At 41.0% G+C, this 27,645-nt stretch overlaps 5 protein-coding genes across 12 annotated transcripts in view; 2 read left to right on the top strand and 3 right to left on the bottom strand.

The window, feature by feature from the left end:
- tspy (testis specific protein Y-linked) overlaps positions 1–3,817 on the bottom strand; it is a 10,969-nt gene extending 7,152 nt beyond the window's left edge. Inside the window, exons 1-7 of one of the 2 annotated variants that reach the window (XM_058051061.1) lie at positions 2,410–3,817; positions 2,226–2,303; positions 2,041–2,152; positions 1,687–1,841; positions 1,500–1,576; positions 969–1,132; positions 732–791 (exon numbers count right to left, since the gene is read on the bottom strand). In XM_058051061.1, the coding sequence (XP_057907044.1) occupies positions 732–791; positions 969–1,132; positions 1,500–1,576; positions 1,687–1,841; positions 2,041–2,152; positions 2,226–2,303; positions 2,410–3,345 (1,582 nt within the window). In that variant the 5' untranslated portion in view covers positions 3,346–3,817. The remainder of the gene's footprint in view (positions 1–731; positions 792–968; positions 1,133–1,499; positions 1,577–1,686; positions 1,842–2,040; positions 2,153–2,225; positions 2,304–2,409) is intronic. The other variant, XM_058051060.1, reaches the window with a different exon arrangement.
- Positions 3,818–3,931: 114 nt separating this feature from the next.
- On the top strand, positions 3,932–9,654 carry si:ch211-167b20.8 (protein phosphatase 1 regulatory subunit 3A). 2 transcript variants are annotated; one of them, XM_058051064.1, is made up of 3 exons: positions 3,932–5,262; positions 7,919–7,962; positions 8,060–9,654. In XM_058051064.1, exons 1-3 carry the CDS (start codon positions 4,403–4,405, stop codon positions 8,170–8,172), a joined length of 1,017 nt encoding a protein of 338 aa, XP_057907047.1. In that variant the 5' UTR covers positions 3,932–4,402; the 3' UTR covers positions 8,173–9,654. The 2 variants fall into 2 exon arrangements, with proteins under 2 accessions (XP_057907047.1, XP_057907048.1); XM_058051065.1 differs by having other exon boundaries at positions 8,063–9,654.
- zgc:56699 (uncharacterized protein LOC405758 homolog) lies at positions 8,539–11,675 on the bottom strand. 5 transcript variants are annotated; one of them, XM_058051068.1, is made up of 7 exons: positions 11,541–11,675; positions 10,515–10,607; positions 10,327–10,433; positions 9,291–9,417; positions 9,149–9,229; positions 8,973–9,021; positions 8,539–8,779 (listed from the first exon to the last, which is right to left on the bottom strand). In XM_058051068.1, exons 2-7 carry the CDS (start codon positions 10,585–10,587, stop codon positions 8,713–8,715), a joined length of 504 nt encoding a protein of 167 aa, XP_057907051.1. In that variant the 5' UTR covers positions 10,588–10,607; positions 11,541–11,675; the 3' UTR covers positions 8,539–8,712. The 5 variants fall into 5 exon arrangements, with proteins under 5 accessions (XP_057907051.1, XP_057907052.1, XP_057907053.1 ...); XM_058051069.1 differs by having other exon boundaries at positions 11,537–11,605; XM_058051070.1 differs by having other exon boundaries at positions 10,515–10,611; positions 11,475–11,575.
- Positions 11,676–12,600: 925 nt separating this feature from the next.
- letmd1 (LETM1 domain containing 1) lies at positions 12,601–17,947 on the top strand. The gene is made up of 9 exons (XM_058051063.1): positions 12,601–12,730; positions 13,258–13,397; positions 13,610–13,725; positions 15,125–15,207; positions 15,280–15,466; positions 16,345–16,446; positions 16,533–16,685; positions 16,756–16,852; positions 16,943–17,947. Exons 1-9 carry the CDS (start codon positions 12,615–12,617, stop codon positions 17,017–17,019), a joined length of 1,071 nt encoding a protein of 356 aa, XP_057907046.1. The 5' UTR covers positions 12,601–12,614; the 3' UTR covers positions 17,020–17,947.
- cd63 (CD63 molecule) lies at positions 17,937–27,642 on the bottom strand. Of its 2 annotated transcripts, none has more exons than XM_058051066.1 (8): positions 27,475–27,642; positions 26,818–26,903; positions 20,077–20,265; positions 19,924–19,998; positions 19,742–19,840; positions 19,412–19,555; positions 18,364–18,447; positions 17,937–18,269 (listed from the first exon to the last, which is right to left on the bottom strand). In XM_058051066.1, exons 2-8 carry the CDS (start codon positions 26,881–26,883, stop codon positions 18,204–18,206), a joined length of 723 nt encoding a protein of 240 aa, XP_057907049.1. In that variant the 5' UTR covers positions 26,884–26,903; positions 27,475–27,642; the 3' UTR covers positions 17,937–18,203. The 2 variants fall into 2 exon arrangements, with proteins under 2 accessions (XP_057907049.1, XP_057907050.1); XM_058051067.1 differs by lacking the exon at positions 27,475–27,642 and adding an exon at positions 27,322–27,391.
- Between the last annotated feature and the right edge of the window lie 3 nt (positions 27,643–27,645).

The following is a 27,645-nucleotide window of genomic DNA, read 5'->3' on the forward strand; positions in this document are numbered from 1 at the left end:
TCTCAGCGACAGCCCAGAAACCTGACTGATCTAGAGAAGATCTGTGTGGAGGAGTGGGCCAAGATCCCTCCTGCAGTGTGTGCAAACCTGGTGAAAAACTACAGGAAACGTTTGACCTCTGTAATAGCAAACAAAGGCTACTGTACCAAATATTAACATTCATTTTCTCAGGTGTTCAAATACTTATTTGCAGCTGTATCACACAAATAAATTGTTAAAAAATCATGCATTGTGATTTCTGGATTTTTCTTTTTAGTTTATCTCTCTCACAGTGGACATGCACCTACGATGAAAATTTCAGACCCCTCCATGATTTCTAAGTGGGAGAAATAGCAAAATAGCAGGGTGTTCAAATACTTATTTTCTTCACTGTATATATATATACATATATATATATATATATATATATATACATATATATATATACACACATATACATATATATATATACATATATATATATATATATACACACACATATACACACACACATATATATATACACACACACACACACACACACATATATATATATATATATATATATATATATATATATATATATATATATATATATATATATATATATATATATATATATATATATATATATATATATATATATATATATATACACATACACACACACACACATACATATACACACACACATATACGTACACCTTAAAACATCAAATATAAACATGAGTAAAAGTGGGATAAAAACTTACCATCAATCACAATTTCGCCACCTTCCTCCTCTTCCTCCTCGTCCTCCTCCTGGCTCCCTTCTGGGGACAAGAAAAGTATTTTTAGTGTACAGTTAGTCAGCTAGCTTGACAGGATAGTCTCGATCTTTTGACGGACTTCACCGCTTATGATGGTCATGCAACTTCAAATCAGATGACACTACGAATACTTAAAGAATGTTTAATGTCAAATAATACCATAGGAAAAGTATGACCTACCTGCACTTGGCGCCTCCTCCTCTTTTTCCTCCTCTTCCTCTCCATCATTATGGCCCTGATCCATCTCGCTTGCTTCCTCGCCAGGATCATCATCTGAATCCGAGATGACCACACAGTCATCACCATTGCTGCCGTCAGCAGCTCTGGCATCGCCTCCAGCATCACTGAGGGAACAGATGAAGTAGTCAGTTTGATGGGGTATATCTTGCCTCTCGCCCGAAGACAGCTGGGATAGGCTCCAGCACCCCCGCGACCCTCGTGAGGATTAAGCATTAGAAAATGAATGAGAAATGCATTGCTGTAGCTTTTGGGTTTGGTTTTATACTGCAGATCTTAGTACCAAATTACGCTTTAGTTCCTACACTACTTACAAAAGGTTAGGGATATTCGGCTTTTGAGTGAAATTTCCTGACTCAATGGTCTCAATGCATCTCATGTCGCACATACGTAGATTTGTATCCTTTTTATCATTTGGAGGAGGCCTGATTCCAATATGAAGCTATTCAAAATTGCACTAAGAATGTGACCTACCTGCCGTTCTCTCTTGGTTGCCAGAGTGGCGTGAGGTAGTATCTCAAGGGATCCCTGTACAGGTCGTCCTTCAGTATCTAGACAAGAACATACAGTTCAGTAGCTTTGCAATATTTCAACACAAAGAGCAATAACAATAATATATTTCATAGAAATGTATATATTGTGAACCTGTGGTCAGCCATACCTGTGCTACATCATCTTGACTAGGGTTGCTGTGATCACTGAACCAGCTGAAAAATGTCTGGTAGACGCCACGTGACATCTTCCTGGGTTCACTGTTGGCCGTTAGATTATGGCCGCGGTTCCACAGGATGGGGTTGGAGATCGACATGGGAGATTCTGAAAAAGGGCAGATAGTAAATGCAAATTCAGTGGCTGGGGAGGCAAGATAGTTCCATACAAAAAACTTTATCTAGGGTAAGACTTCTGATGCGACCATGTTGTGGCCAGTGCATGATCAATAACAAAAGTCTAAATCTGCATCAGTACTGGTGGTCCTCAGTTGTGGGCGCAAAGGAAGCCGTGTATTTATCTTTACCTCCAAGTCCAAGGTGCAGCTCCTTCATGATGATGTTGTTCTGAAAGTATGGGTTCCGTCTGAAGTGAAAACGGATTCGGAAACCCACTTTGTGATTCTTGAATGTCTCGATCTGAAGCACGTGAAATGTTAGATGTTACCATCACATACAAAATAATCAAGACCTTAAGAGGTGTATCTCCTACCTCCAGATCAACCATGTAGCTCAGAGCATCTTCATCCGTTTCGTCGATGTGAGCAGAAAGATGTGGGTGGTTCAATAGCTGATAACCGCAGTCAAAGAAAAGCATGAACATGTTTACTTTCATGAAGTAGTCAAGATAAAAGGTGAAGGGTGCTGACTCGGGGTGGCTCTCAGTGGAAGGATACAGCAGTCACCCAGAACCCAGGGATTGTTTTAGTGATGGAGCTGCGTTGGTCAAGATGGGGCCGACGCATGCGGCTGATTTTCTGTTCCAGGCGCTGGTGGAGCCAGGCGCTTTTCTTCTCAAGAGCTTCAAGTCTCATCTGTACCTGCGCCAGGAGAGCCACTGACTGTCTCATCTCGGGAGCCATCTTAACAGACACAATGGCGCACTCACCATCTTCATTGTCCTCATTCTCAGATGGGAAAGAGGAGCTTGGTGTGGAAGAAGATCCAGACATAGATTCATCACCTTCACCTGCTGCATCATCTCTGTCTGTGCTGTGCATAGATGTAGAGCTGTCTGCTGCAGCCGCCTGGGTTTTTGAGTGGGCTGTCGGGGCCTGGTGGTCCCCACGGTTTTTCATTTTATTGCTCTGCTTCACTTGTTTAGCTCTTTCAGAGGAGCATGGAGTCTCTCGGCTGTCTTCGCCGTCTCCTCCTGTGAGGCTGGCAAGTGCTTCAGCAGCTGCTATGGCCGCTGAATCAGACTGGTCCAAAAGAGTGCAGGGATCTGGTACTGTGGTCTCTCTGGCGTCATCCTCCTTGGAATCAGCAGATGTTTGAGCCTTTGAAGACTGTGGTTTGTCAGATTCGTGGTCACCAGAATTGGAGTTGTTGGCAGTTGTCGAAGCAGTGTTGTGCGTACTTTCTGAACCCGAAGCTCTTTGCACGGCATCTGCTTCCTCCTCGTGTTTTGACGGCGGCTCTCGCCCAGCTGCTTCAGTGCTATCAGAGTCTCCATTTTTGCAACTTTCCGACTGATCCTGCGCTTTAGTAGATGGATCCTCGACTTTGGAGAACTTGCTCGGCACAGAGCACTCCTCGTCCTGGTCTGGCAATGGACACCTTTTCCTCGATTCCAAGTCAGCGGACTGTTTGCTGTCCGTAAATTCACTCATGTTGGCTAGCTAGCCAAACAGCTAGTCTCCAAGCTCAATCACACAAACACAATCAATTTGAACGTATAACGTAACTCAAATGAATATAAAAAAAAATATGTAATCCTAAATGTGTGATTATACTAGGTTTGTTGACGTAACCTACATCATCAATGACGACCAAACAGGAAGCAGCTCGCGGCCTGCGGGAAACGTTAGCTTCTAGCTAGTTAGCTATGGTAAGCTAGTTAGCGCTATATTACCCAGAGCGTGTATCCTTAAGAGTTACACTTTCGCTCAAAATTTGGACCGTCCGGGGAGGCCATGAGGAAAAACAAAACTTTACCGTGTAATATCCTTCAAATGCAACGCGCGGCTCTTTGTGTTAGTTTGTGTTTGACTAATCCTTTAGCTTCCTGTCCGCGTATCAACGTAGAGAGAAACAATATTCCCATTGGTTGCAGCACGTCGCGCTAAAAGCTCTGAACCAATCAGAATCAAGAATGTGTTTACTGGCTGATATCAATGTGTACCAATGTAATTTACAACTAAGGTTTACATTTAATTAAAAATGCATGGCGTTTGGATGTAAATACCTGGGTGAAGGCTTCCCCGTTGAAAATTATTATGCACTTATGTATTTATTTCCGTGTTCTCTGAAGATATTTTAGCGTTAATATAATTGGGTTTAAATGGTGCAAGTGAATTGATGTCCAACTGCAATAATCACCCGGCGTCACATTTAAATGAATATGACGAACGGCACATATCCATTTAATTTGGGCTTGGAGCCAGCCTAAACCAAACGCAACAAGGGGGCAGGATCATACCAACTTGGAGACACATTTGGAATATGGGGAGCCCAGTAGGTCAGGGCTAAAATTAGTCCCCCGGACAGCGGCCGATGTGTGATGTTTTAGCAGAGGATACACGATCACAAGGGCTGGCAGGACATGTTTCCCATGCGTGACATTTAACGCCACACGTTAACCGAGGAGACCGTACGTAATGCACGGGTAGCGGTGCCTCCGCTTGTCATTTTCTTCTTCATTTGGAGTCATTGCACCACGCAGCAGAAATGTCCTTTTTAACCATACCAAACCAAGAGGGTCTTTTTATTCCCATCAGACGTGGCAGGTCAGCAGAGGATGACGGTGACAACGACGATGATGAAGAAGATGAGGAGGAGGAAGAAGAGGAGGAGGAAGATGTCCGCCTGATCCCAAGATGCTCCCCGGTCCCCAGGAAGCGAGGCGCGTCCATCCACGACGAGACTGCCGAGTACCTGCGCATCCAGGCGGGTCTCTCCCCTGGGAAAAGAGTCTCATTCGCCGATACAACAGGTGGAGATCTGGTTGACGTCAGGGAGTTTTTCAACTTCGACTCGGACGACGAAGAAGACTCTGCAAAGTGGGAGGAAGAACGGGCAAAGTATGGAAAGTATGAACGAGAACCCGTGTTCCATGTGCATCCGGACTTTGAGCCCCCCAGTGGAGAAGCGTTGCTGCAGGATGTGCGTGCACATAAAGTAGCTATAGAGCTTATAAGTCCTGTGGAGGATGAGCCTCTTGCCTTCTGTGGCCTTGTCCGAGTCCTCAACATCTCCTTCCACAAGGCAGTCTACATCAGGTCCACTATGGACAACTGGGCCACGTATTTTGATCACCCTGCAGAGTATGTCCATGGCTCCCATGATGGGGACACTGATAAATTCTCCTTCAAGCTGTCATTTGCACCCCCTTTTATCACTCACGGGTCTCGTATTGAGTTTGTTGTTCGCTATGAAACCACCGAGGGCGATTTCTGGGCCAATAACGCCCATATGAACTATATGGTGACACTGATTCTGGCCTATGATGATGATGATGACGACACAGAGGTGATCAACAGTGAGGTGCAAGAAATCAGAGGAATCCTGAGACCCCCCAGAGAATACAGGTAAATCCCTATCATTTGAATTAAACACGTCAATCCTAAAAGGCATGAACACGGCAACCAGAAAGTACATGTCAACAAAAACACAAACCAGGACAGACTGATGAGTAGAACTTGTGATTGACTCTCAAAATTTCATTTAAGTCAAGCTATCACCTCGTACTTCGGTACATTATTTAAAAAAAACAAAAAAAAAACCTTAAACTGTATTATGGAAAGCAGGAAGTGAACAAATGTAACAGTTACTGATTGTAAAAGTACCAGATGGAGGGGTAGGATTTAATAAGCTTTGCTTCTTCCTACTCCTTTTCAAATCAAATCAACTTTATTTGTATAGCACTTTTCCTGCAAAGACATGCAACGCAAAGTGCTTTACAGAATTAAAACAATTACCACAATTAAAAGGAAAAAACAAAAACAAAAAAAATGCCCCTCCTTCCCACCCTCCATACTAGACACACACACACACATTCACACACACTATCACACACAATAGGGAGACATGGCATGGCACCTTTGGTGCCGTCCACACTGGGAGGAGCTGCAGGCCGTGTCATCGGGGGACCAGCACCCGGGCCCCCCGACTCCGACAAACGGGCGGACCCCCACATTAAAGGGAGGAACTCCCAGCCGGCCGGGTCGAAGGGACCCAAGGATGGCACCCCCTCAGCAGACCCGACACAGCCCCCAGTGTGGAGGACCCCCCCTGAGGAAACACTGGAGTTAAAAACTGAAGACTAAGAGCATAAAATAGGACTAAAAAGATAAAAACATAACACTGGAGTTAAAAGCTGAAGACTAAGAGCATAAAATAGGACTAAAAAAGATAAAAACAAAACACTGGAGTTAAAAGCTGAAGACCAAGAGCATAAAATAGGACTAAAAAGATAAAAACAAAACACTGGAGTTAAAAGCTGAAGACTAAGAGCATAAAATAGGACTAAAAAAGATAAAAACATAAGTTAAAAAATATTAGTTAAAAGCCTGATTAAAAAGGTGTGTCTTTAATCTTTTTTGGACACGTGGAACTGTGAACTGATTGTGTGATGCATTCAATTGTAATCTGATGCATGTTCAAATGAAATAAAACCCTTACTATTACCATCAATCCCAGAGCTCCATGTACGCCGTAAAGGACAGGGAGATGTGGCAGAAGCACACATCCAAGTCAGACAACTACAATGATAAAAAAAAATAAAATATGTAAAGCATAATCTGTAATGTTTGAGTTGTGTTTCCATCTGTGGACTGCTAATGTCAAAATGGCCATTCATTGCCTGTTCAGTGTTGCTGCCTGGAGGCTGCAATTAGAATAGGAAGAACATCAGGTTTCAAGTCAAGCAGGCTGTCAACAAACAATAATGGCAGCACAAGTCCAAGCAAGGTACAAAGCTTTCATAGAGATGACATTAGCCATGCTGTACTGTTAACAAATAATAGTGTTAGGGAGCCATGCAGAGTACACACCCCTCAGAATGCCAGTTATCCAGTGGTGGGAGAGGACGGTCAAAATAGGCAAAGGGCAGGTGTCCGTTTTCATTTTCCCTTGACTGAAATTCACCTATGACCTTTTCCATCTGTCAAGAAGCACAACAGCGTGCAACTCCAATGCAAGATTGGCCTTTTCCTCCTGTAGGACACAATGTCACTCTGCGTTTTCCATAAAGTAAAAATAATATTCAACAAAGGTAGCTCTCCTTTAAAGCAGCTATACTGTATAACCATGGGAACCCTGTCAGGACCAGGTTATGTCCAAACCTTCAGCTTAGCACCGCTGTTTCACTGTAACTCATTCGGAGATGGTGTCACGGTGGTCGAGTGGTTAGCGCGCAGACCTCACAGCTAGGAGACCAGGGTTCAATTCCACCCTCGGCTATCTCTGCGTGGAGTTTGCATGTTCTCCCTGTACATGCATGGGTTTTTTTCCGGGTACTCCGGTTTCCTCCCACATTCCAAAAACATGCTAGGTTAATTGGCGACTCCAAATTGTCCATAGGTATGAATGTGAGTGTGAATGGTTGTTTGTCTGTGCCCTGTGATTGGCTGGCCACCAGTCCAGGCTGTACCCCGCTTCTCGCCCCAAGACAGCTGGGATAGGCTCCAGCACCCCCGCGACCCTTGTGAGGAAAAAGCGGTAGAAAATGAATGAAAGAATTCTAACAGTAAGGAAAAGCTTGTGACAAAGACAATGTTGCTACAAAACGCATCAACAGTGGTTCTCCAGCCATCTTTTATGCCGCTTGTCCTCATTAGGGTCGTGGGGGGTATGCTGGAGCCTATTCCAGATGACTTTGTACGAGAGGAGCACACCCTGGACCGCTTGGGCACAGCATTCTATAGCAGTAAAATATGATAGACATACTGTATTTAATGGCTGAAGTAGAATAATATGACTATGATTAAACGCCCCCCTTCAATTTGTTAAATTAATAGCCAGCCAGCTCTGCTATTGGTTTGATAAGGCCTTCTGCAAAACACACACAACTCCACTACCATGGCAAACCATTCTAAAATGTGTTAAATATGAAAGTGTACAAATCGTGTCCAATACAGTGATAGTGTTTGGCAGTTGTAGCCCAGTATCATATACAACACTTACAAATGCAGCAACTGAGATGAAAAGGGTTCTATTTAAATGCAAATTGTTCTTCTCTTTCAGTATTCGCGATTATTTTGACTCGTCACACAATTGGAAAAGTGAAGGTACAGTGGAAATTATATTAACTGTGCAATATTAAAAACAAAACTTGTTCATTAATGTCCGGTGCAGAATATTTATATGTGATTTTGTTTGCTAAAGCAGATGGAACAGAGACCCCTGAAGACCCCAGCCCAGTCATCATGGCGCCTGAGGTCGCTGTCGAGGAAAGGAGGGTGTTGGAAGAACTGGATAGGAAGCAGCAGCTGCTGTAATTATTGCACAAAAACCTGAAGTATTAGAAAGACTGCCATTCTGTGCTTCCTATGCGCTGGTATAGATTTTAAAGTATTGCGCCATAATTCATTCTACTTGATGCAATTTTCATAAATGTTTTCACTGCTTGATGCCAACTAGTTGCTTAAGACAAGATTATACAGGGGCAGGTAGATGTAGCAAATGTGTAATTTAACACTTGTGTTTGTCCTTCATGTTGTCACTATCTAGTACCAACTATGGCACCTGCTGACTTACGAATAAAAACTGGGTTGCCATCTAGCGGTCATCGAATGACATAACATTTGTAGAAATAAGGTTCACTTGTGCCAAAGTAAAAATAAAAATGCCTCATTACAAAACCATTCCGTGCAAACAGTTTATTTAAAAAAAGAAAAGGCACAACATTATGACATTTAAAAACTGAAAAGCTAAAGCTGCTTTTAACAATTAAAACCAAACATGATTTAAAAAAAAACAGCAATGACCCGAATGGCAACCATCATGTGTAAAGTGGATTTTTGTCCAAAGGATTGTATCTACCATGGGAGTGACGTGGGTAAACGGAACTTTGAAGCAACACTGTTGGTCATTTTGGCTTCTGATCTAGATAGAGAAGGAAGTTTTAAACACAATGACATGACGAAAGAGACTTGTGACAATTCAGGAATAAGAGGAACGGCTGTCTCTCACACCATTCCCGAAAGTAAAAAGCATAATACTAGGAGCTAAAATTTGCCCGATTGCTGTCAGCCGACAAATATAACTAATACTCGAAGCATGTAATACTCGTACTTACCCCTGAGTATCGTCACCCCAAATAAAAGGAACTGCTGCATCATCAATCTCTGCAAAACAAGTAGCAAAGTTTACCTGGTCAATGAACAATCCAAAAAAATATGTTTTACGTGCTATATTTTGTCTACAATTTAGAGTTTGTGGATGGAGGCGCCCTTTTGAAAACATAAAACTCACCCTTTTCCCAGTCTTCAGTCATGTCTGTGGCGATTTGTGACGTGACTGGAACCTCCCATTTTCTCGATTTTTCAACACCGCCTATTGGCAGAACCGCAGACAATTCAGAAGCACATGAAGACGAGTGGAGGAGTCATCTCACCATTCTCTGTGCCCATTGAAATTTTGTCAGGACATGTGTCAGTATGGCTGGCCACCTGATCCCTTGGAACCAGGTGGCAAGCATTGAAGGGGCAGGTTCTGAGCTGCTTGGCCAGTTCTGGATGGTTCTGCATCAGTAAAACAAGAGTCGTAAACATACAGTTAGCTGTGCATAGACTACCAAGTATAATTCACAAAAAGCGGGTAGATGCAGACCTCAACTGACAGGAAATTATGTACCAAACTGAAATATGATTTTTTTTTTGGTGCATGTATGACATGCAGAGACTAAACACAAAACTAAAACTGGATGCAAAATGCAACAAAAAGCAGCAGAGCAGCACTGCTGTAAATTGGTTCCAGACCCGACCACTTTGAATCAATTTCTTCAATGTATGATTGATTTTAAATAAATTGAAGCACAGAAAACCTGTTTCTGATTTTCTAAATACGCTTGACACTCCTCACTTTACTACTATTCGTTGTTTACACTACATTGCAACTCCTATGCTGCAGGGCCTAGACAGGAATGGATTTAATCTAAACTCAAGCCAAAAACATACCACGGGATCAGAGAAGAACTTTTTCAATCTACTTCATGCCGCTTTAAGGTAATGTTTTGTAAGGTAATGTGTCAATGTTTTGTGGCATTACTGCCCAGTTTCTACATATCACTTGTGTTTTAAAAACAGTCATCATTTATCATTTGAATTGACTGAAACGATAATTGAACTGTGATATTACAAGGGACGACTATTCTAGGGTCGAAATGCATGCAGTGTATGCAGGTTTCAAACATGACCTTCAAGCATGATCTTCAAACATGATAATGTATGCATTCAATCTAAAAAGGAATGAGTGTGCTTGTATATAACCAGTACTATCAACTTAGGTTATTGTTAGTTCGTCAATTATTGTAACAATGCGGCACACAACAAAAAGGGGTTGTAGTATATTTTAAACATTTTGTATGCCCGCAACTTGAACCTGAGGGGAATACACCGTGGAAAAACTCATTTCATTCCCTCCCCACTCACCTTCTTGCATTTTAAAATGTGGTAAGCGAGGCGACAAGCACGGATCTGGTGGTTCTTATCGAAAGGGCACTGGCAAAGTTTATCCGGGTCAAAGTTCCCCTTTTCGTCTATAATATAAGAAAAATACATGATCACATTAAATGAGTTTGTTGCGAATGATGCCATGAATGTGGTAAACCAATTATTACCAGATTCTTCTTGAACGGTTCTCTCCACAGAGCGACAGGGTCCCGTGCTGCTCTCAAACCTGATGGCCATCATTGTCTCCAAATGTCCAGATTCTGCCTTCAAAAGAGAGTAGCAGTGAATGTATAGTGGCGGATGAGAGTGTCCACCAACAAAAGTTTAAATAAACTTTGGACAACAAACTTGGAGAATTGAAAAAAATGATGGTTAGTTTTATAGATTTAAACTGTGTGTGTGGTAGAAATGAGGCAGGTACAGACTTTTGACTGGTTTACCCCCTGAAACAATGGCAAAAGGCGTCAAAATGGTTGCTGCACGTGCAGAGACTTTTGGAGGACCAGGTTCAAGATTCAAAGTTCAAAGTTCAAAGGGGGTCGCGCGCGCAAAAACACACAAACACTTTGTGGGCATCAGGTGCAAAATGGGCATGGGCACGTGCTTCAGCCCCTCCCGTGCCAGGTACGCGGCCATGTTTTGTTGTTTCGTTTGTTCATCCACTGCATGCTATTTTACTAAAGTTTTTTTATGTTTTAAACATGCAATAAGTACGTACAACTTTAAGTAAGTATTAAGTATAACAATTTAGCGCCAGGAAAACAACGACTTACCCAGTGAAAACGCCCGGTAAATTACGCTAGTGCAAGCAAATTACGACAGGAACACAAAATCCGTCCTGCCGTAAAATGCATGCACCCCGTATTTCCAATATGGGAACTTTTTTTGGTCCAAAGATTAAGTCCACATGACAAGTGGACGTCTTTAAAGTAAATCATGTGAACTATAAACATATATAAGTTAACTTAGTCCAAGTAGGGGGTGCATGTAAATCTCGGCAGGTCAAAAATCCGCCCTGCCGTAAAATGCATGCACCCCATATTTCCAATATGGGAACTATTTTGCTCCAAAGTTGAAGTCCACACAAGAGGTGGATGTCTTTAAAGTAAATCATGTGAACTATAGACATATAGAAGTTACGCTGGTCCAAGTAAGGGGTGCATGCAAATCTCAACACCGGTTCGGTTACTTGCCCAGCTACGTCTTCAGGCTGATGTCGTATGCCAAGTCCTTTCAAAAGCAGCCCACCCCCCTTTTTTTCGTAGTCTTCTTTTTCTTCTGTTGTTGTTTATTTGCCGCGGCAAGCAGCTTTTTGGTTGTGCATTACCGCCACCTTGTGGAACAGAACCTGAACAACTCTATAATTCTATTCATAAATCCATTTAAGTCTCAGGAACTCCAAAAATGCACAAGGATGAGTGAATTCAAGAAACTATGCAGTTGATGTTTGCAAAATACAAGGAATAAGAGTCTTGAACGAGTCATGTTGTGTTTATTTGTTATTATATATCACCATTTTGGTGGATATAGCTATGATGATTATCGTTTTTTGGACAATAACATAAACATTATGCCACTATATGGTTACATTACCTTATACTGTACTTCTGTATGTGTAAAAAAAGTAATGCCAGAAAGCCAGGAAGTGACCAAACGTAACAGTGAATAGTAAACAGTTGTCATATTTCTGACGTATAACGAACTTTTACACATGTATACATATACATATATATTCATTGTGTTCACTAAATAGCATTAATACATTTTATCAACGTGTATGTACAGTGTATAACATTATTTTATACTCAGATCAGAACTAGTGAATACATTGTACACTATTGTCCGCCTAGCCCCGCCCACTCACTTCTCTTGCTCACCAACATGGCGGACTTTCTCCTCCATAGCGAACTACATTATGTTACATTCATTTGCTTCGGCATCCAATTTTAACTCTAGACTCTGTCATGTAAACACTCATGTGGCTACAGTATATAAATTAGGAATGTTTCTTATTGCGTTTTTTCTTGTTACGCCTGTTGACACTTTGGCCTTCCAAACACAGTACAACTTTCACACTGGAAAGAAGACCATGTTCACAGATGGAGGCTTTGCTGTTCAATGCCATGTCACAGATTTCAACAGACACTCTGGTGAAATAAATATCAGAAGAGTACACAAACATTAAACATTACGGTAAGTGAACACCATTTTTAAATTACCCCCTGTTGGCGTCTTTACGGTAACTACCCGGAAGTTGCCATTCCGACATGGCGCTGTCCTGTTTGAGGCTTGCTAATCATATGTCTTTGACTCGACTCTGGAGTGTTCGAGCAAACAACAAAATGAATGCCTTGTGCATCCCATGCATGTGCCATCAGTCCAGGTTTGTGTGGCAAAACGAGGGTTAGATGACCAAGTATATCCCTGCTACAACTGTTGTTTTATGTAGTCGCTTAGCGGTGTGTTGACATTAGGTTGCTGTCATATAGCTATTTAAATGTTGTCATGTATATGCCTTGATCGTTCCGAAATGAAAAATGGTGAATATATACAGACCTGATCAAAAGACCAGTTGAAAAATTGCTAGACTATGGATTTTGCACATTTGGATCTTTGGACAAACAACCATTCACACTCACATTCAAACCTATGGACAATTTGGAGTCACCAATTAATCTAGCATGTTTTTGGAATGTGGGAGGAAACCGGAGTACCCGGAGAAAACCCACGGGGAGAACATGCAAACTCCACACAGAGATGGCCTAGCGTGGAATTGAACTCGGGTCTCCTAGCTGTAAGGCCCGCGTGCTAACCACTCATCCCCCGTGCAGCATTGTAATGTTATGCAGGGTAGTTCATCTTGATTGTTGCACTAATGAATAATTTTTTACACGTCTTGTACTTTTGTAGATACTCTTCATCACCAGAAGTGCGGCGAGGTGTTTTCCGTTTTGTCACTTCCAAGCTCGAATGGGCAAAAGACAAATATGAGGGATTTCTCAAAAGACGATTCCCCCGTTTCTACGTGCTCCACCATACTTTAGTAGAAGGTAAAGTGAAGATGTCTGCGTAACATCCATGATTGTACTGTTCAGAGGCCAAAAGCGCATTGTCCCAGGTACCAAAGGAATTCTAGTATCCTACTATGTTGCAAACCACAAAATCAAACATACTGTTAAGTGAATACATTGTCAGAATCGAGCAGTACAAAGTGGCTAAAGTGTTGCAATGTGGTGCGTTACCTCTGATTGTGTCAGTGCAGGATTCAAGCTTCTCTTCCAAGATGCCAAAGAGGTGAGTCAGATCAAAACCAAGATGGCAAGTCATGGGGTCATGTATGAAGAGCTGTCCTACAGGGAACTGGAGAAAGTCAGACAGGTGAATTGACTTGTTGTTTCGCCCTCGTACACACACAACACACATTAGTGGTGTAGTATTTAATAAGCTTTGCTTCTTCCTACTCCTTTTGGACATGTGGAACTGGGAACTGATTATGTGATGCATTCAATTGTAATCTGATGCATGTTCAAATGAAATAAAACCATTACCATGAATATAGTTGGCCCCTACACAGTGTAAAGAACGGAACGTGTTGATTTATTAGTGTTGGACTCCTAATGTAATCACCACAGGATTTATAATAGTCCATCATAGTCCATTTTAGCTGTTTGAAAATGAACTATATCAGCAAGTTTAAGTATTTGTGACTCCTTATTTCTGTTGCAGCCATTCCAGTTAAATATATCATATAGCAGACAAACACAGTGATAGATGAGAAGTGAAATTAAGGTTATAGGATTTACAGAAAGTGTGCAATAATGGTAATGGTAATGGTTTAATTTCATTTGAACATGCATCAGATTACAATTGAATGCATCACATAATCAGTTCCCAGTTCCACATGTCCAAAAGGAGTAGGAAGAAGCAAAGCTTATAAAATCCTACCCCTCCATCTGGTACTTTTACAATCACTAACTGTTACATTTGTTCACTTCCTGCTTTCCTAATATAGTTTTTTTTTTAGAGAAGTATTGGATGACATTTTTAGGTAATTGGTTGTTTTTAGCCTTATGCATTATTTTAGCTGTTTGAAAATTAACTATATCAGCAAGTTTAAGTATTTGTGATTTTAGAAATAAGGAGTCACAAATACTTAAACTTGCTGATATAGTTAATTTTCAAACAGCTAAAATAATGCATAAGGCTAAAAACCTAAATTACCAATTACCAATTACAATTACCTAAAAATGTCATCCAATACTTCTCTAAAAAAACTATATTAGGAAAGCAGGAAGTGAACAAATGTAACAGTTACTGATTGTAAAAGTACCAGATGGAGGGGTAGGATTTAATAAGCTTTGCTTCTTCCTACTCCTTGTCGACATGTGGAACTGGGAACTGATTATGTGATGCATTCAATTGTAATCTGATGCATGTTCAAATGAAATTAAACCATTACCATTATTGTACACTTTCTGTAAATCCTATAACCTTCATTTCACTTCTCATCTATCACTGTGTTTGTCTGCTATATGATATATTTAACTGGAATGGCTGCAAAGAAGGAAAAACCAGGGTGCCCAAACTTTTTCATACCACTGAAGTGTGTACCTTGCCCCTTTTGCAGTACAATAAAGGCACTGAGTAGATTTATTGTCAAATAATACTGTTTCATATTAGGGTTGTGTAAAGAGACAACTACTTATAAAATACTTCCAGCGATGTGTGCCTGAACTCATATTTGCCCCTTTTGTGTGTCTTTACATTTGTGAGATAGTTTCGCCGAGACCTGATCAAGGCTATCCCGCTGGCACTAATATCCATCCCTCCCTTTGCCAACTACTTAGTTTTCGTCTTGATGTAAGTTACACTGATTTTTTTTTTCTTCTCTACTTTGTCTCATCACTTTTTGTGTTTTTTTTTGCTCCGTAGGTACTTCTTCCCTCGCCAGTTGCTGATTCCTCATTTCTGGACCCCAAAGCAGCAGGCAGAGTATCGACAAGTGTACCATTCATTGAGGGCCCAACACCACTGGCCAATACTTAAAGGGCTCCAGCATGCGAGCAGGAAGTTGACAGTTTCCCAACTACAGAGACGTCTTGACAACCTGTGTTCTAAGGTAAGAGAGTGTGTTATTCGTTGTTACAGAACAGGGGTTTCAAACTTGCGGCCCGCGGGCCAAATGCGGCTCGCGAGATGCTAGTTTGAGGCCCCCACCTTGATACCAAAGTTTAATGTTGAAATGACAACATGTTGAAACATGTTAAAGTTGAAACTGTTACCCTACCTTGTTACCCCACCCTGTTTTGCTTTGGATTAGCAATGAAGCTAATTGCTTATGACACTGGGTACAAATAAATGCAGGAAATCATTTGGAATAAAACGGAAAATACACGTCAAGTGTAACATGTTGTTAAAGTTACGACGCTACTCCCAGATGGAACTATGAGTACGATGCTAACTTGCTAATTGGGTCAAATGATTAAGTTTCATTAATGTTCATGTTAAAGGTTAAATAACTGTTAATACTGTACATTTGAATCTGAACAAAATAATTTTTCTACCAACTGTATGTGGTTTCTTACGTTTTTCTTATTTGCTGTTTTATTATTATTTTACTTATGTATTACTGATTGATTTATTGTCTTTATTCTTAATTTGTTTCTTTATTTTTTTTATCTTATTTTGTGTATAGAAAAATAAAAATTAAGATATTTGAGAACAGTGGAATGTTTTATCAGATATTTTGGTGTGGAAAACCGGAACCAAAGTACTGAAAAAGTGTAGGGTATAGCAGAAGCAAAAGCATTGAAGATATTTTTTTTTTTATTGATTTTTTTTTCCAGTTTTTAATAAATGCGTTTTGGGTTTTTTTTTTTTTTTTTGGAAAACCTGATGCGGCCCGGAATTCACCCTGAACCTAGCTCCGGTAGCCCCCAGGTAAATTGAGTTTGAGACCCCTGTTATAGAACGTGTCTGATACAATTTATTGTACAGGTGCAGTCTGGAGCCAATCCCAAAGTGTCTGAAGTTCTTGCTGTACGGAGCCTGTTTTCAGGGCCCCATCTAGGCATAAATAGGTTGACTGTGGGTCAGATGGTCAGTAAAACCTGTCCTTTCACACTTCGATACCATTCCCACAGTGGCATATATTTAAGTGTGTCTGCCCTTTTTGTTTTTTTTAGAGACAGATCAGCTCGCTCTTCTTCCTGACGCCCCGCCTCCCAGGGTTCTTAATTAAGCGGCGGCTCCTTGGGCACGCCTTTGAGCTGACCTTGCTGGACCGAGCTCTCAGCAGACTCGGTCCTGACCAACTAAGTGACGCAGAAGTGAGACAGGTGAGACTTTTAACTTGTGTCAACTGCGTTGGAAGCTGTGTGTCGCTATAAATGTGTATTCCTCTTTCAGGCATGCTATGTCCGGGGCCTCAATTCCGATTGCGTTGGTATTGTACAGTGCCGTGAGTGGTTGTCCCAATGGCTTCACATATCCTCTTCACTGAAGGGTAATGTACTCGATTTCCCAAGCTGTTTTACATTTAGTTTTCATTACACTTAATAAAAGGCTCACTGCGTGCTTTTTTTTTCACCCCCAGAATCAGAGGTGTCGCTACTTTTGCACTGCCTTGTGTTTCTCTCCGCCAACCACCGAAATAATGGAAGCACCGCCTAAACAGGAAGCCTGGCGCCCTCTTCATTTGACAACGCAGCCAGCAGTTACTTCATTTGACTAGTTAACATCTCATTTTTACAGATGGGAAAAGTATTTTAATACTTGCTTCTCTTGGCAGGACTTCAGGTTTATGGGAAAATTTAAGATTCCCCCCCCCCCCCCCCCCCCCTCCCTCAAGGCATGTTTGTTGTCAAATCTGAGCATCTTTACTTTGGTACAAAGGCTTACACGTGCATTACTAAGGCTGATCAAGGAGAGAATATGGAGTGCAGTTTACACGTTTCACAAGGGGACTTAAAAAGAACTGACAAGTGGTTCTAATGATGTGATTTCATTATTTCCTCAGTATAGCCAAAACCTCCTGCTACTTATGTCTGAATAAAGCTACAGAGGAGTGGTATCATTGTTCAGACACATTCCGTTTGTAAAAAGCGCGGATTTCATTCACAAGTTGTCATCAATCTCTCGTTGCATGTACAGTACCTCGTTGTACGCACTGCTTATTTTATTTTAAAGACGTCAAGGTAATTACATGATGGTGAAATTTGGCTGTAGGAGGGTTTTGAAGAAAACTTGAGTGTGTGCATGTGGTGAAAATGTAACTTATTGGTAAATAATTATTATATATTCGAAGCCGACTGAGTGACAGCAAAAATTTCCTCATTTTTTTACTCCGATGACGCTGAAGCACAAAATGTCAAAGCTTGTGCTGACTGTACAAAGAGGAAGTTCCTACTTATGCACTAAAGGAAATACCATTTCATCCTGTGCCTTTTACAAGGACACATTACATTAATTATGGGTTGCTGGCACAATTTCTATTATTTGTTCATGTTAAGTGATATATCGATGTGCTATGTAATGAGTGTGTCCAAATAAAAATAAAACTATTTGCTCTTAAAGAAGTCAATCACAAATAATTTAAGGAGTATTTAATAAAAACAAAGGGAACCAACACACCTTAAAACTAAAATGTATATTTCTAGCTGAATGAGAAACATTGAAATTCTTTAACCATCAAGAAAACATTTAGACAAAAAGTAGACTGTGCTGCCTAAGAAATGTATTTGACATGCCTAAATGTGTATTAAACCACAAAACACTCCCGACCTATCGAAAAAGGGGAGTGGGGGGGGGAATTGTTCTGTGCACTACATCCGTTGTTTATGCAGGCGTGAACTGAATCACATGACTTCGTAGCCGCTACGGATGCCTCTCATCAGCACACAGGCAAACACGACACCCGTGACCTGCAATCACAATGCGTTTCATAACTTTTAAAATAGGACACCACTTATATCAGACGAGTTAAATACAACGTTCTGATGAAACATTCTTACATACCTCGATAAAAGCAAGAACCAGAGCTGCAATTATGACCCACTGGATGTTTTTCTTGAGTAAATCCTCGACTGCTTTGCGACAACCCTGGAGGCAAAGAAAAGGAAACTTGAGTAAGTGGATTTCTGTCAGTATGGTCCTATATGCATCGCTATGTGCACGACAAACATACAGTAGGTGTGAAATGTACTTAAAATACATAAGAAGAAGGTAGGCTGACAAGTTAATGTCGGTTAAGGGTCCATGGAGATCAAACGTCCATAAAGATATGACGACATATGCATTGGTTTTGGCCATATTTTGATGGAGCAATTGCCTTGACGTGAAAACGGACTGCAAAGAAAATGAAAACATAAAGCAGTTGATAGTTCCTTTTTAAAGTGTCATTTTATCCATTTTATTTATTTGTTGTCATTCATTCATTCATTTTCTACCGCTTATTCTCACGAAGGTTGCAGGGGTGCTGGAGCCTATCCCAGCTGTCTTCGGGGCGAGAGGCGGGGTACACCCTGGACTGGTCGCCAGCCAATCACAGGGCACATATAGTCAAACAACCATTCACACTCACATTCATACCTATGGACAATTTAGACTTGCCAATGCATGTTTTTCATGCTTAGTAGAGGTGACCAGGATGGATAGGATCAGGAACGAGTACATTAGAGGGACATTACATGTTAGAGGCCTTGGAGAGGCCAGACATATGTAGTGAAGGAGGACATGAGGGCGACCCCTTGAAGGGAAAAGCCGAAAGAGAAAGAAAGAAGAAGTAGGAGAAAATGCAAACTCCACATAGAGCTGCCCAATGGAGATTTGATATTTCATAGACGAGTGGTTCAATTATTTTCTGTCATGCCCAGTAAACAGAAATTTGTTAAAGAACATGCAAACTCCACACAGAGATGGCCGAGGGTGGAATTGAACTCGGGTCTCCTAGCTGTGAGGTCTGCGTGCTAACCACTCGTTCGCCGTGCAGCCCTTTATTTGTTGTATTTTAAATAGTTTTTATTGTATTTAATGAGCTAATATGTTATAATAACTAAACGGTTACCTCCTGGTAAACTTTGGCAGAGTCTCTCATGGCACCAATTCCACAATTTGTCGAGACATTCAAACAGCAGGAATCCGGCACGGAGTTCCCGTCGGGTCGGAAGCTTCTCCAGTCAGAGGAGCTGTTCATGCCGCAGCATTTCAACTGGAAGCACCGACAGCAGCGTTGAGGTATTGGAAATGCACACAAGATGAATGTCATGAAGTAACTTATGACAAGACAGGATGTGAGGGCAAACAGTGTCCAGTGTCGAGCAGTCATGCAGAACTAGGATGCGGATTTAATGCGAGGGTGTTGTCAGGACTCGGTAAACACCGAGGAGTAACTCACATCCTCCTGCAGTGCATCCACGCTGGCTTTGAATTCAGCTGAGCTGTTGTTGTAACTGGAAATCATGTCAGTCAAACTCGCCTGGACGACGTCAGAGACCTCGTGGGAAGGACACAAGTGGAAATACGGTTTAAGTACTTTTACTATGTGGCATTTTTAGCACCGTTTATTCACTCGCTCACTTTGTTTCTGAAGATGTAACCAGCGATTGCCGCAGCAATCTGGACCAGGATGACCAGTGAGAGAAGGATGGCAAACTGGGGAAGCGAAATGAAAAATGAAAAACTACATATACTTGTTATAGCCTTTGTTAGGGATTCAACAACGACAGTTACCATGGTAACCATGCAGTAGTTCTCCTTCCAGGCGCCGCAGCAGCCGAAGAAAGCGACAAAGAAAATGACCACACCCACGGCGATGATGACGATGGGAGCTCCTGACGCAGACGCATCGTTGATCATCAGGGTGCTATGCAAGGAGACTTGAACCAGGACTCCCACTACAATCAATGCCAGGCCACATAACTGCAAAGGAGAGGATATTGTTACAGGGCATTTTTTTTTTAAAAACATGATATTACTTGTTGCAGGCCGCCCCATTGGGCACTGGGTACCCTTAAATTGGTTTTGTCCTTTTCGCTAACATGTAACTGGTTGTCTTTTTGAGGCCCCTTCTTCTGTGCCCTCGGCAAATGCCGGCACTTCCGCTCCGTCAGCTCGGCACCACAGCTGAAATCGGTGTGCAGTTTCAAGGGTGGCACAAACGCTCACTCGTCATTGGACAGCTGAACTGGGTAAAGTGCCGAGACTGACATGCGTGCAAGAAGTAACAAGTGGTTGCAGAGGGTACGCGCGTCACACGTCATGCATAGCCCGACACAGCCGAAAGTTTCTCCTTCACTAAAAGTCCTAGATCAGGGGTCTCAAACTCAATTTACTTGGGGGCCACTGGAGCTAGGGTCTGGGCAAGACTGGGCTGCATCAGGTTTTCCCCAAAAAAACAAACGCATTTATTAAAAACAGAAAAATATACACACTTTTTCAGTGCTTTGGTTCCGATTTTCTACAATAAAAGCTCCATTCCACTGTTCTCAAATATCTTAATTTTTATTTTTCTGCACAAAATAAGATGAAAAATAAATAAACAAATCAAGAATAAAGAAAATCAATCAATCAGTAATAAATAAATATAATAATAATAATAATAATAAAACGGCAAATAATAAAAACTTAAGAAACCACATATAGTTGGTGGGTAGACAAATTATTTTTTTCAGATTAAAATGAACAAAGCATTATTAGAGCCCTGTAGACATGACAAAACACGACTATAGTCACATTTATACTCTTTTTATTTACAACATATTGCGCAACTGCAGGGTCTTGAGACACATGCTAACTCGCAAACTAGAGAGCTAGCGACCTAAACGGTAGCCTTCAAGTTATTTCCTTTAAACTTAAATAGCCAAAAACTTACCACTTCCACACGGATAGGGAGGATAACTATTAACAGTTATTTAACCTTTAACATGAACATTAATCAAACGTAATAATTTTTTCTGGGTACATGATACCATACAGCATCCATATCAAACTTGCGCGGGCCGCACTAACATTAAACTTTCATATCAAGGCGGGGACCTCAAACTAGTGTCCTGCGGGCCGCGCGTTTGAGACCCCTGTCCTAGATAGATCTGCATGCTCCCAAATTCGTACTGAGGCGGTAGACAATCGGGCCCACTGATATATTGGTTAGGCTAGTTAGTGATCGCTGCTTTTGAGTGTTCCTATCCCTCTAACGCAGGGGTCGGGAACCTTTTTGGCTAAGAGAGCCATGAAGGCCAGATATTTTTAAATGTGTATCTGTGAGAGCCATATACATTTTTTTAAACATTGAATGCAATAAAATGTGTGCATTTTTATGTAAGACCAACAGTTTTAGATATAATGGGCTCTAATTACGTAGACCAGGCACACTACCCCACGCCAATGGGGTGTGGCCAGCACACTTTCGTGAGCAGCGCAGTGTCTAATAATAAATCAAATACTTGCTGCCATTAATGCAACTTCTGCTGCTGCATAGTTTTGAACCGTATTCAGTACACGTATTTCATTCTTTTGGCCATCTTCACCAGAAGGCTTGGTTCTGCAGCTTTAGCTAGGTGACTATTTGACTAAAGGAGGAAAGTTTATATTTACATGTTGACATCTCAATGACCGAGGTAGACTACAGCATTACCCAGTAATAATCAAGTTTTGGTGTTTGACCTGGAAAATATCATCAAGAAAGATGGATATGGTCGGCCGTATTGCAGTAGAAAATAGATGGACGAATTAAAATGCATAAGAACGTTTTGATTTTTAATATTATTTTTAACAGTGATTTCTGTGATGTTTACTTTAAAATGTTAGCAAAAATACATTTTTATTGTGGTAAATGCTTGAGAGCCAGATACAGTCATCAAAAGAGCCCTACCTGGCTCCCGAGCCATAGGTTCCCTACCTCTGCTCTAACGCGTCACGCTGCAGAGGAGCAGTCATCACATCGATGCTAGATAAATTTAAACTACGACAGAAATGTTTTGCACATGGTTGAATATTTATTCCTTTTAAAGTTAATATAATGACATTTAAATGTGTGTTTAAGAAAGCTGAATCCTACTGCATTCTGTGTTTACATTTCAATAAATATTTGTTTAAACATGAGACCTTTAATATTTGTTATCATGGTCATTTTTTTAAGTAAATTGAGGGAGCAAAAGCAGTATCGGCCACAAATATCGGCCCAAGCAAAAATTGGACATCGGCTAAGGGTGATGGAAAAAAATTGGTATCGACATCGGCCCCCAAAAAAAACATATCGGTTGATCCCTAATCTGGAGTACCTGGACGTAAACCATGTAAACATGAGGAGAACATGCAAACTTCACACAGAGACGCCCAAAAGGAGATCGGAACCCTTGATCTTCTGAGTCCCACATGATAACCACAGAGTGTTTCCTTGCCTGCTTATCACTCTTCAGAAGGCCGTGCTGAATAAGCAAAGTTGCTAAGCAGATGGAAGGAAGTTGCAATATTCTGTAATATTCCGTCTGTCTAGTGTACATGTGCAAGTTAGCAGACATTTATGCACCAATGTGCGGGGGAGTGAGGGAGGGGGGGGGGCAGATCAGCTCATGGGATCTTTCGCAAACATTGTGACGGTCAACTGTTGGATCACGTAGGACCAACATGAACAGGAAACTGTGAAATGCTGAACTACAGCACAGTAAGCAGTGCGGTCACGGAGATTGCAGGCTGAACGACTACATTTTTTGAGGAACTGGTGGGTTTTTTTATGAACCAAAATGTGCTCATCCTGGGAAAATATTAACACACAATATTTACTATGTTCAAGTCTGTTATACCGGTCGGTTCAGTTCCTGTGGAGCAGCAGCACTTTAAAAGGGGACCTGTCGTGCTGATTTTTTCGACCCTTTGTATTGCGTTGCGGACTCCTACAGAGCAGCTACACACAATAACCTGCACAGAAAGCTTTCTAGGTCTTGCAGAATCTGCTCCTATTCCAGTTGTCTTTCCTTGAATTTGTGTTTCCCGCCAAAAACAGTGTGTTTTAATTTAATAAAAACCACACAAGCCTCTGCCGCCTCTGGGCATCCCACTCCACTGTGATTGGTCACACGCATAAAGTGCTTCCTGACTACGAACGAACCCCTACTCTCCAATATAGTGGATACAGGAGTTGATAATAAATGATTAAAGTCTTTGTAGAGCTAATTGAAAAGTGTTTAGGAGTTACTAGCATGAGCTTCTGGCTGGGGACCCCTGACTTACTGTGTATGAACTTATTGTTGAAATTATTATCACACACTTTTTTTCAGAAGCACCACTGGTGCGCAGACGTGTGGTCACTCATTGTCGGACACACTTTGTCAGACACACCGCTGTTGCTGTGGAGCTCAGAAGCCAGAATCTGCATTAACTTCTGCCTGAGCTTGCCTCGTAAACAGAGAAGCAGAGAGTGTAAAGTGTCGCGCCACGTCCTCTGTGACATCACAAAAGGAACAGTTTTGCAACGCCCTCTGAAACGGAGCATTTTGAAGCCGTCCCAAACTACTTTCAGGGCTCACTTCCAAATGCGTAAACCTCATTATCTGAAACTTTGGCATCGTTTAACACGAGAACACAACAACTCCAACTTCCTCCCATGGTCCACAAGCATGTACATTTAATATTAAATTGTTCACCTAGGTTCTGACAGGAGGTACAAGATGTATTGTTATGGCCTTTAACAGTCAGTTGTATCTCTCCAAAGAAAGTTGCCAACACAATAAACCTTGGTTCTAGAGAACATGTTGACCAATCGTAAATATGATGGAAAGCAGGAGAGAGTTGTTATCACGTTATTAACACATTGTGTTAATAACACAATGAAACTGCCATTGTAATTGTAGCCTTGTTCCAAAGGCCCAGCTCAATGCGTTTTGTTTCTGGTTTCAAGCAATGACTACAGTAGCTTGCTGCTTATTGGCACTACCAAAGTCAATATTTGAACTTGAGTCAAATAGACATCTAATAGTGTAGCTAAGAAAACAAAAAGGAGACAAATAGGGTTGGGCGATATGGACCTTGGCTTGTATCACAATATTTTCAGTATGTATCACAATATATATATTTAAATTCAGCTGAGTCTTCTATAAAAAGCTACTTAGCTTAACCCATATAATTGAATGCACTTGTCTCAAATTGTAAAGCACATTTATTGATTTACTGCTAAACTGTGAAATACAGAAAGTGCATTTAGTGGCTATCAAACTAAACGTTTTGTATTTTTGACTGGGTAAGTGTAGACAAGCCCGCTGAATGCTTCATGTGACACTCTTTGTACTCGGCTCTGTGTTTGCGCTTGAGATGGTAGAACAAATTTGTCATGCTGCCACCTTTTGCCACATTATGGTCTCCGTCTCCACATTGAAACCAAACCACTTCCACATAACAGAGGTAACTCCCCGTTTTAGCAGTCTCCGCTTCTCCTCCCCCTTCAGCCATGCTCATTTTCTCTCTTTTGTTGTCGCCGCTGAGGCCTCTATGAAATCATTTTTTTTTTCAAAATTCAATTAGAATTCTGTTTTTCACTTTTAATTTTTTAGAATTTCATTTTTTTTTACATGTTACGCTTATTTTCACTAGTATAGTGTGCATGCTTTATGGGTTAATGAATAAAAAGTCTGTTAATTAAATGCAAAAATCCTTATTAATTCACAAACGGATGTAGCCTGGCTAACGTTTCTAATGGCATGTCAACCTCTGCACACATTGCTATAAAATCTTCAACCAACTGTAATGCCCTTGCTTGTGTGTGTTGAGCTGGGTGCAAGAAAAAACCTGCCCGTTGTCCTTTTTCAGTCAGAACCTGCATGTCATCATTGGGCATTGTAAAAAAAAACAACCCAAAACCCTACATTAAAGAGGTTAAACGCAACGCAGTGAAAATATGCTGACACACACAAAATCGCAGTAGCATGCTAAACTATGCAGACACCCACTAACATAAATTATGCTCCATTTCCACTTCTTCCCTATCGCAGACACTACAAAACATTTGCCATTAGAAAAGAAACAATAAAACAAGTTGAGGAGTGTCAGAGTAAAATGGTTACAAATATAAACACCCTAATGATACTGTAGCATCCTGACAGAGTCCCACATCTGATGCACTATTACTGCCTACCCTAACCCCAACAGTAATGCTCAGTTCCAACACAGTATGCACTTCATTCACAACAACACATCCTCCTTATCCACCAATAACATCCACAACAAGTTGCATTCATGAATACCAAAATTCAGGGTATCAGAGTTACACCAGTTCTAAAATTTTTAGGAATTGAGCTTCCCTGTCTCTTGTGGGTGTGGTCACAATATGGTTGTTGTAGTTACTGTGGGCCAGTACAGCAGCAGTTCACCAAACAACTCATTAGTGGCAACTCCCATTGAATGAGACAGCCTTTGGGGTTGGGGTGGGGGGGGGGGGGTGTCAGGACAATGTTGTAATAAGCAGACCATAGTGGATGGTGCAAACATCCTCTGTTAAGCAATAGCTTTTCTAGTTCGACATAAATGACTTATTTCGCATCTCTTTCAAACTATTGTATATCTTTTTTGTTTAAAGGAATTTTTAGATGCAAATTAACTGCCGCCTCTGCCTCACTGCACGCCCACTAGAAACACGCCTACTAGAAACATAAACTCCACACCTACAATTTTAGGAACAAAGAAAGTTTTTAGATGAAAGGTGAAACGTCTTCAACAAACAGGAAGAGTCCAGTTGCTTGGATTCGACCTTTGCAATCACTTTCACTAACTCTGAATATTATTCGTGTTATGGAAAAAAGATGTTTTAAGTTGTACATTGTAATATTGGCGCTTGAGGCAAAACTTGACATGCATCACCTGATGCGCAGCTGAGAAAAACCAGCCTGGTATGAAACTGCAGTTATGTTTTTTTCTAATCAGTTGATGTTTTTTTAAGAATGTAAACATCATTCTATAAACCCCATAACCAAGGCATGAATTCGCTTTAAATAATGCTCTTATACAAAGATAAAACTTACAATAAAAGAAAAAAAAACTTTAAGCTTTGTGGGGGGGAGTCACATGACATTGTTACAGAGTAAAATCTGGTCATAAGATTAACATTCCATAATCACCACTTGCTGTAAAGCTCTTCTGGCAGGTTATGGTATTTGAGATAAATGCACTTTGTATTCTCAAAGAGTACACACTCACAATTATTTTTGCAACACATAATCATGCGGCGGATGTCATAAGATGCGTATACTCATCGTGAATCATATCATTTCACACATACTAACAGACGTCATAAGACAAACATGTGACAGGTTACATGGGGTGGGATAACACAGGTAGAAGGAATAGGCGATTCATTTTCAAAGCACATATTACAGTAAAGTGGCCTGAGCTTACTTCCTGTATGTTATTATTTTCATTCATGGTTCCTTTTGATAATCAACAACTGATAAAAAAACAAAAAAGAAGAAGTTGACTATGACTCACCCAAAAAATGAAGTTGAAAAAGAATAGCATGAACTTGACACACTTCATTCCTCCTTCGAGAGTCATGTTTGAAGAGGATCAGCTTCCTGGATCAGGGAAAAAAAATGAACATTTGTTAACTTTCTTTCACTTTTTCCCAAAAGTAAAAGTGATTGTAAGTGACGTCAGTGAACAGCAGCTGTTCCTTAAGATGATCCGAGTTCTCGCTCCCGCACATTTTAACTCCAAATGGCTCTTAAAACAGCTGCTTATCAACTTTAAACTTCTCCCCTCTTCGATGAGGCCCTGGAAAATCATTATTAATAAGAATAAGAAGACTCATCAATAGCCAAAAAGCCAACGCTTTTTAAGTGCGTAACTAAGCTATCATCTATTAAAAAAAAAAAGATGGTCGCCTCAGCAGAAACAGAAGTTCCGTTTAGGGACCGTTAACCAGCCCCAGTAACAATAGCTGCTTTGTCCGCAAATGAAGCTTATTGAATTTGTCAGATAAATGACTCTTACATAAACTCGACGATATCTCCAGCCTGTCAACCATGTTGCCTGAAAACTGAATGTTTTTTGTACACCTTTGTTTGCCGTAGTGCTCTAAACTACCCACATTTTATTCAAAACACTGGCAGGTAGGAGTTATCCCGGAATCATTTTGTTGCCTACCTTTTATCGGAGTGTATATGCCGTCGTTGAAGGACGAAGAGGACAAAGTGTGGAAGTTTTTGGAGTGGTTCTGTCGTTTCTAGTCCCTCCCCAATTGCCGAGGCGTCCCCTTGTACTCCTCCGCCACTCCATATAGTGTATTGACCTTAACTCACGTGATAGCTTCAGGGC

The sequence above is a fragment of the Doryrhamphus excisus genome, chromosome 16, assembly GCF_030265055.1.
Source record: "Doryrhamphus excisus isolate RoL2022-K1 chromosome 16, RoL_Dexc_1.0, whole genome shotgun sequence".
NCBI lineage: Eukaryota > Metazoa > Chordata > Actinopteri > Syngnathiformes > Syngnathidae > Doryrhamphus > Doryrhamphus excisus.

Coding starts and splice junctions, on each gene's coding strand:
- si:ch211-167b20.8 (XM_058051064.1), top strand. CDS start 4,403: ATGTCCTTTTTAACCATACCAAACCAAGAGGGTCTTTTTATTCCCATC. Junction 5,263..7,918: donor AGACCCCCCAGAGAATACAG/GTAAATCCCTAT, acceptor CTTCTCTTTCAG/TATTCGCGATTATTTTGACT. Junction 7,963..8,059: donor ACACAATTGGAAAAGTGAAG/GTACAGTGGAAA, acceptor TGTTTGCTAAAG/CAGATGGAACAGAGACCCCT.
- zgc:56699 (XM_058051068.1), bottom strand. CDS start 10,587: ATGATGGCCATCAGGTTTGAGAGCAGCACGGGACCCTGTCGCTCTGTG. Junction 9,230..9,290: donor TTCAATGGGCACAGAGAATG/GTGAGATGACTC, acceptor TTCTGCCAATAG/GCGGTGTTGAAAAATCGAGA. Junction 9,022..9,148: donor GACTGAAGACTGGGAAAAGG/GTGAGTTTTATG, acceptor CTTGTTTTGCAG/AGATTGATGATGCAGCAGTT.
- letmd1 (XM_058051063.1), top strand. CDS start 12,615: ATGGCGCTGTCCTGTTTGAGGCTTGCTAATCATATGTCTTTGACTCGA. Junction 13,726..15,124: donor AACTGGAGAAAGTCAGACAG/GTGAATTGACTT, acceptor TTTGTGAGATAG/TTTCGCCGAGACCTGATCAA. Junction 16,447..16,532: donor GGTTGACTGTGGGTCAGATG/GTCAGTAAAACC, acceptor TGTTTTTTTTAG/AGACAGATCAGCTCGCTCTT.
- cd63 (XM_058051066.1), bottom strand. CDS start 26,883: ATGACTCTCGAAGGAGGAATGAAGTGTGTCAAGTTCATGCTATTCTTT. Junction 20,266..26,817: donor TTTTCAACTTCATTTTTTGG/GTGAGTCATAGT, acceptor TCTCCTTTGCAG/TTATGTGGCCTGGCATTGAT. Junction 19,556..19,741: donor TGGATGCACTGCAGGAGGAT/GTGAGTTACTCC, acceptor CGGTGCTTCCAG/TTGAAATGCTGCGGCATGAA.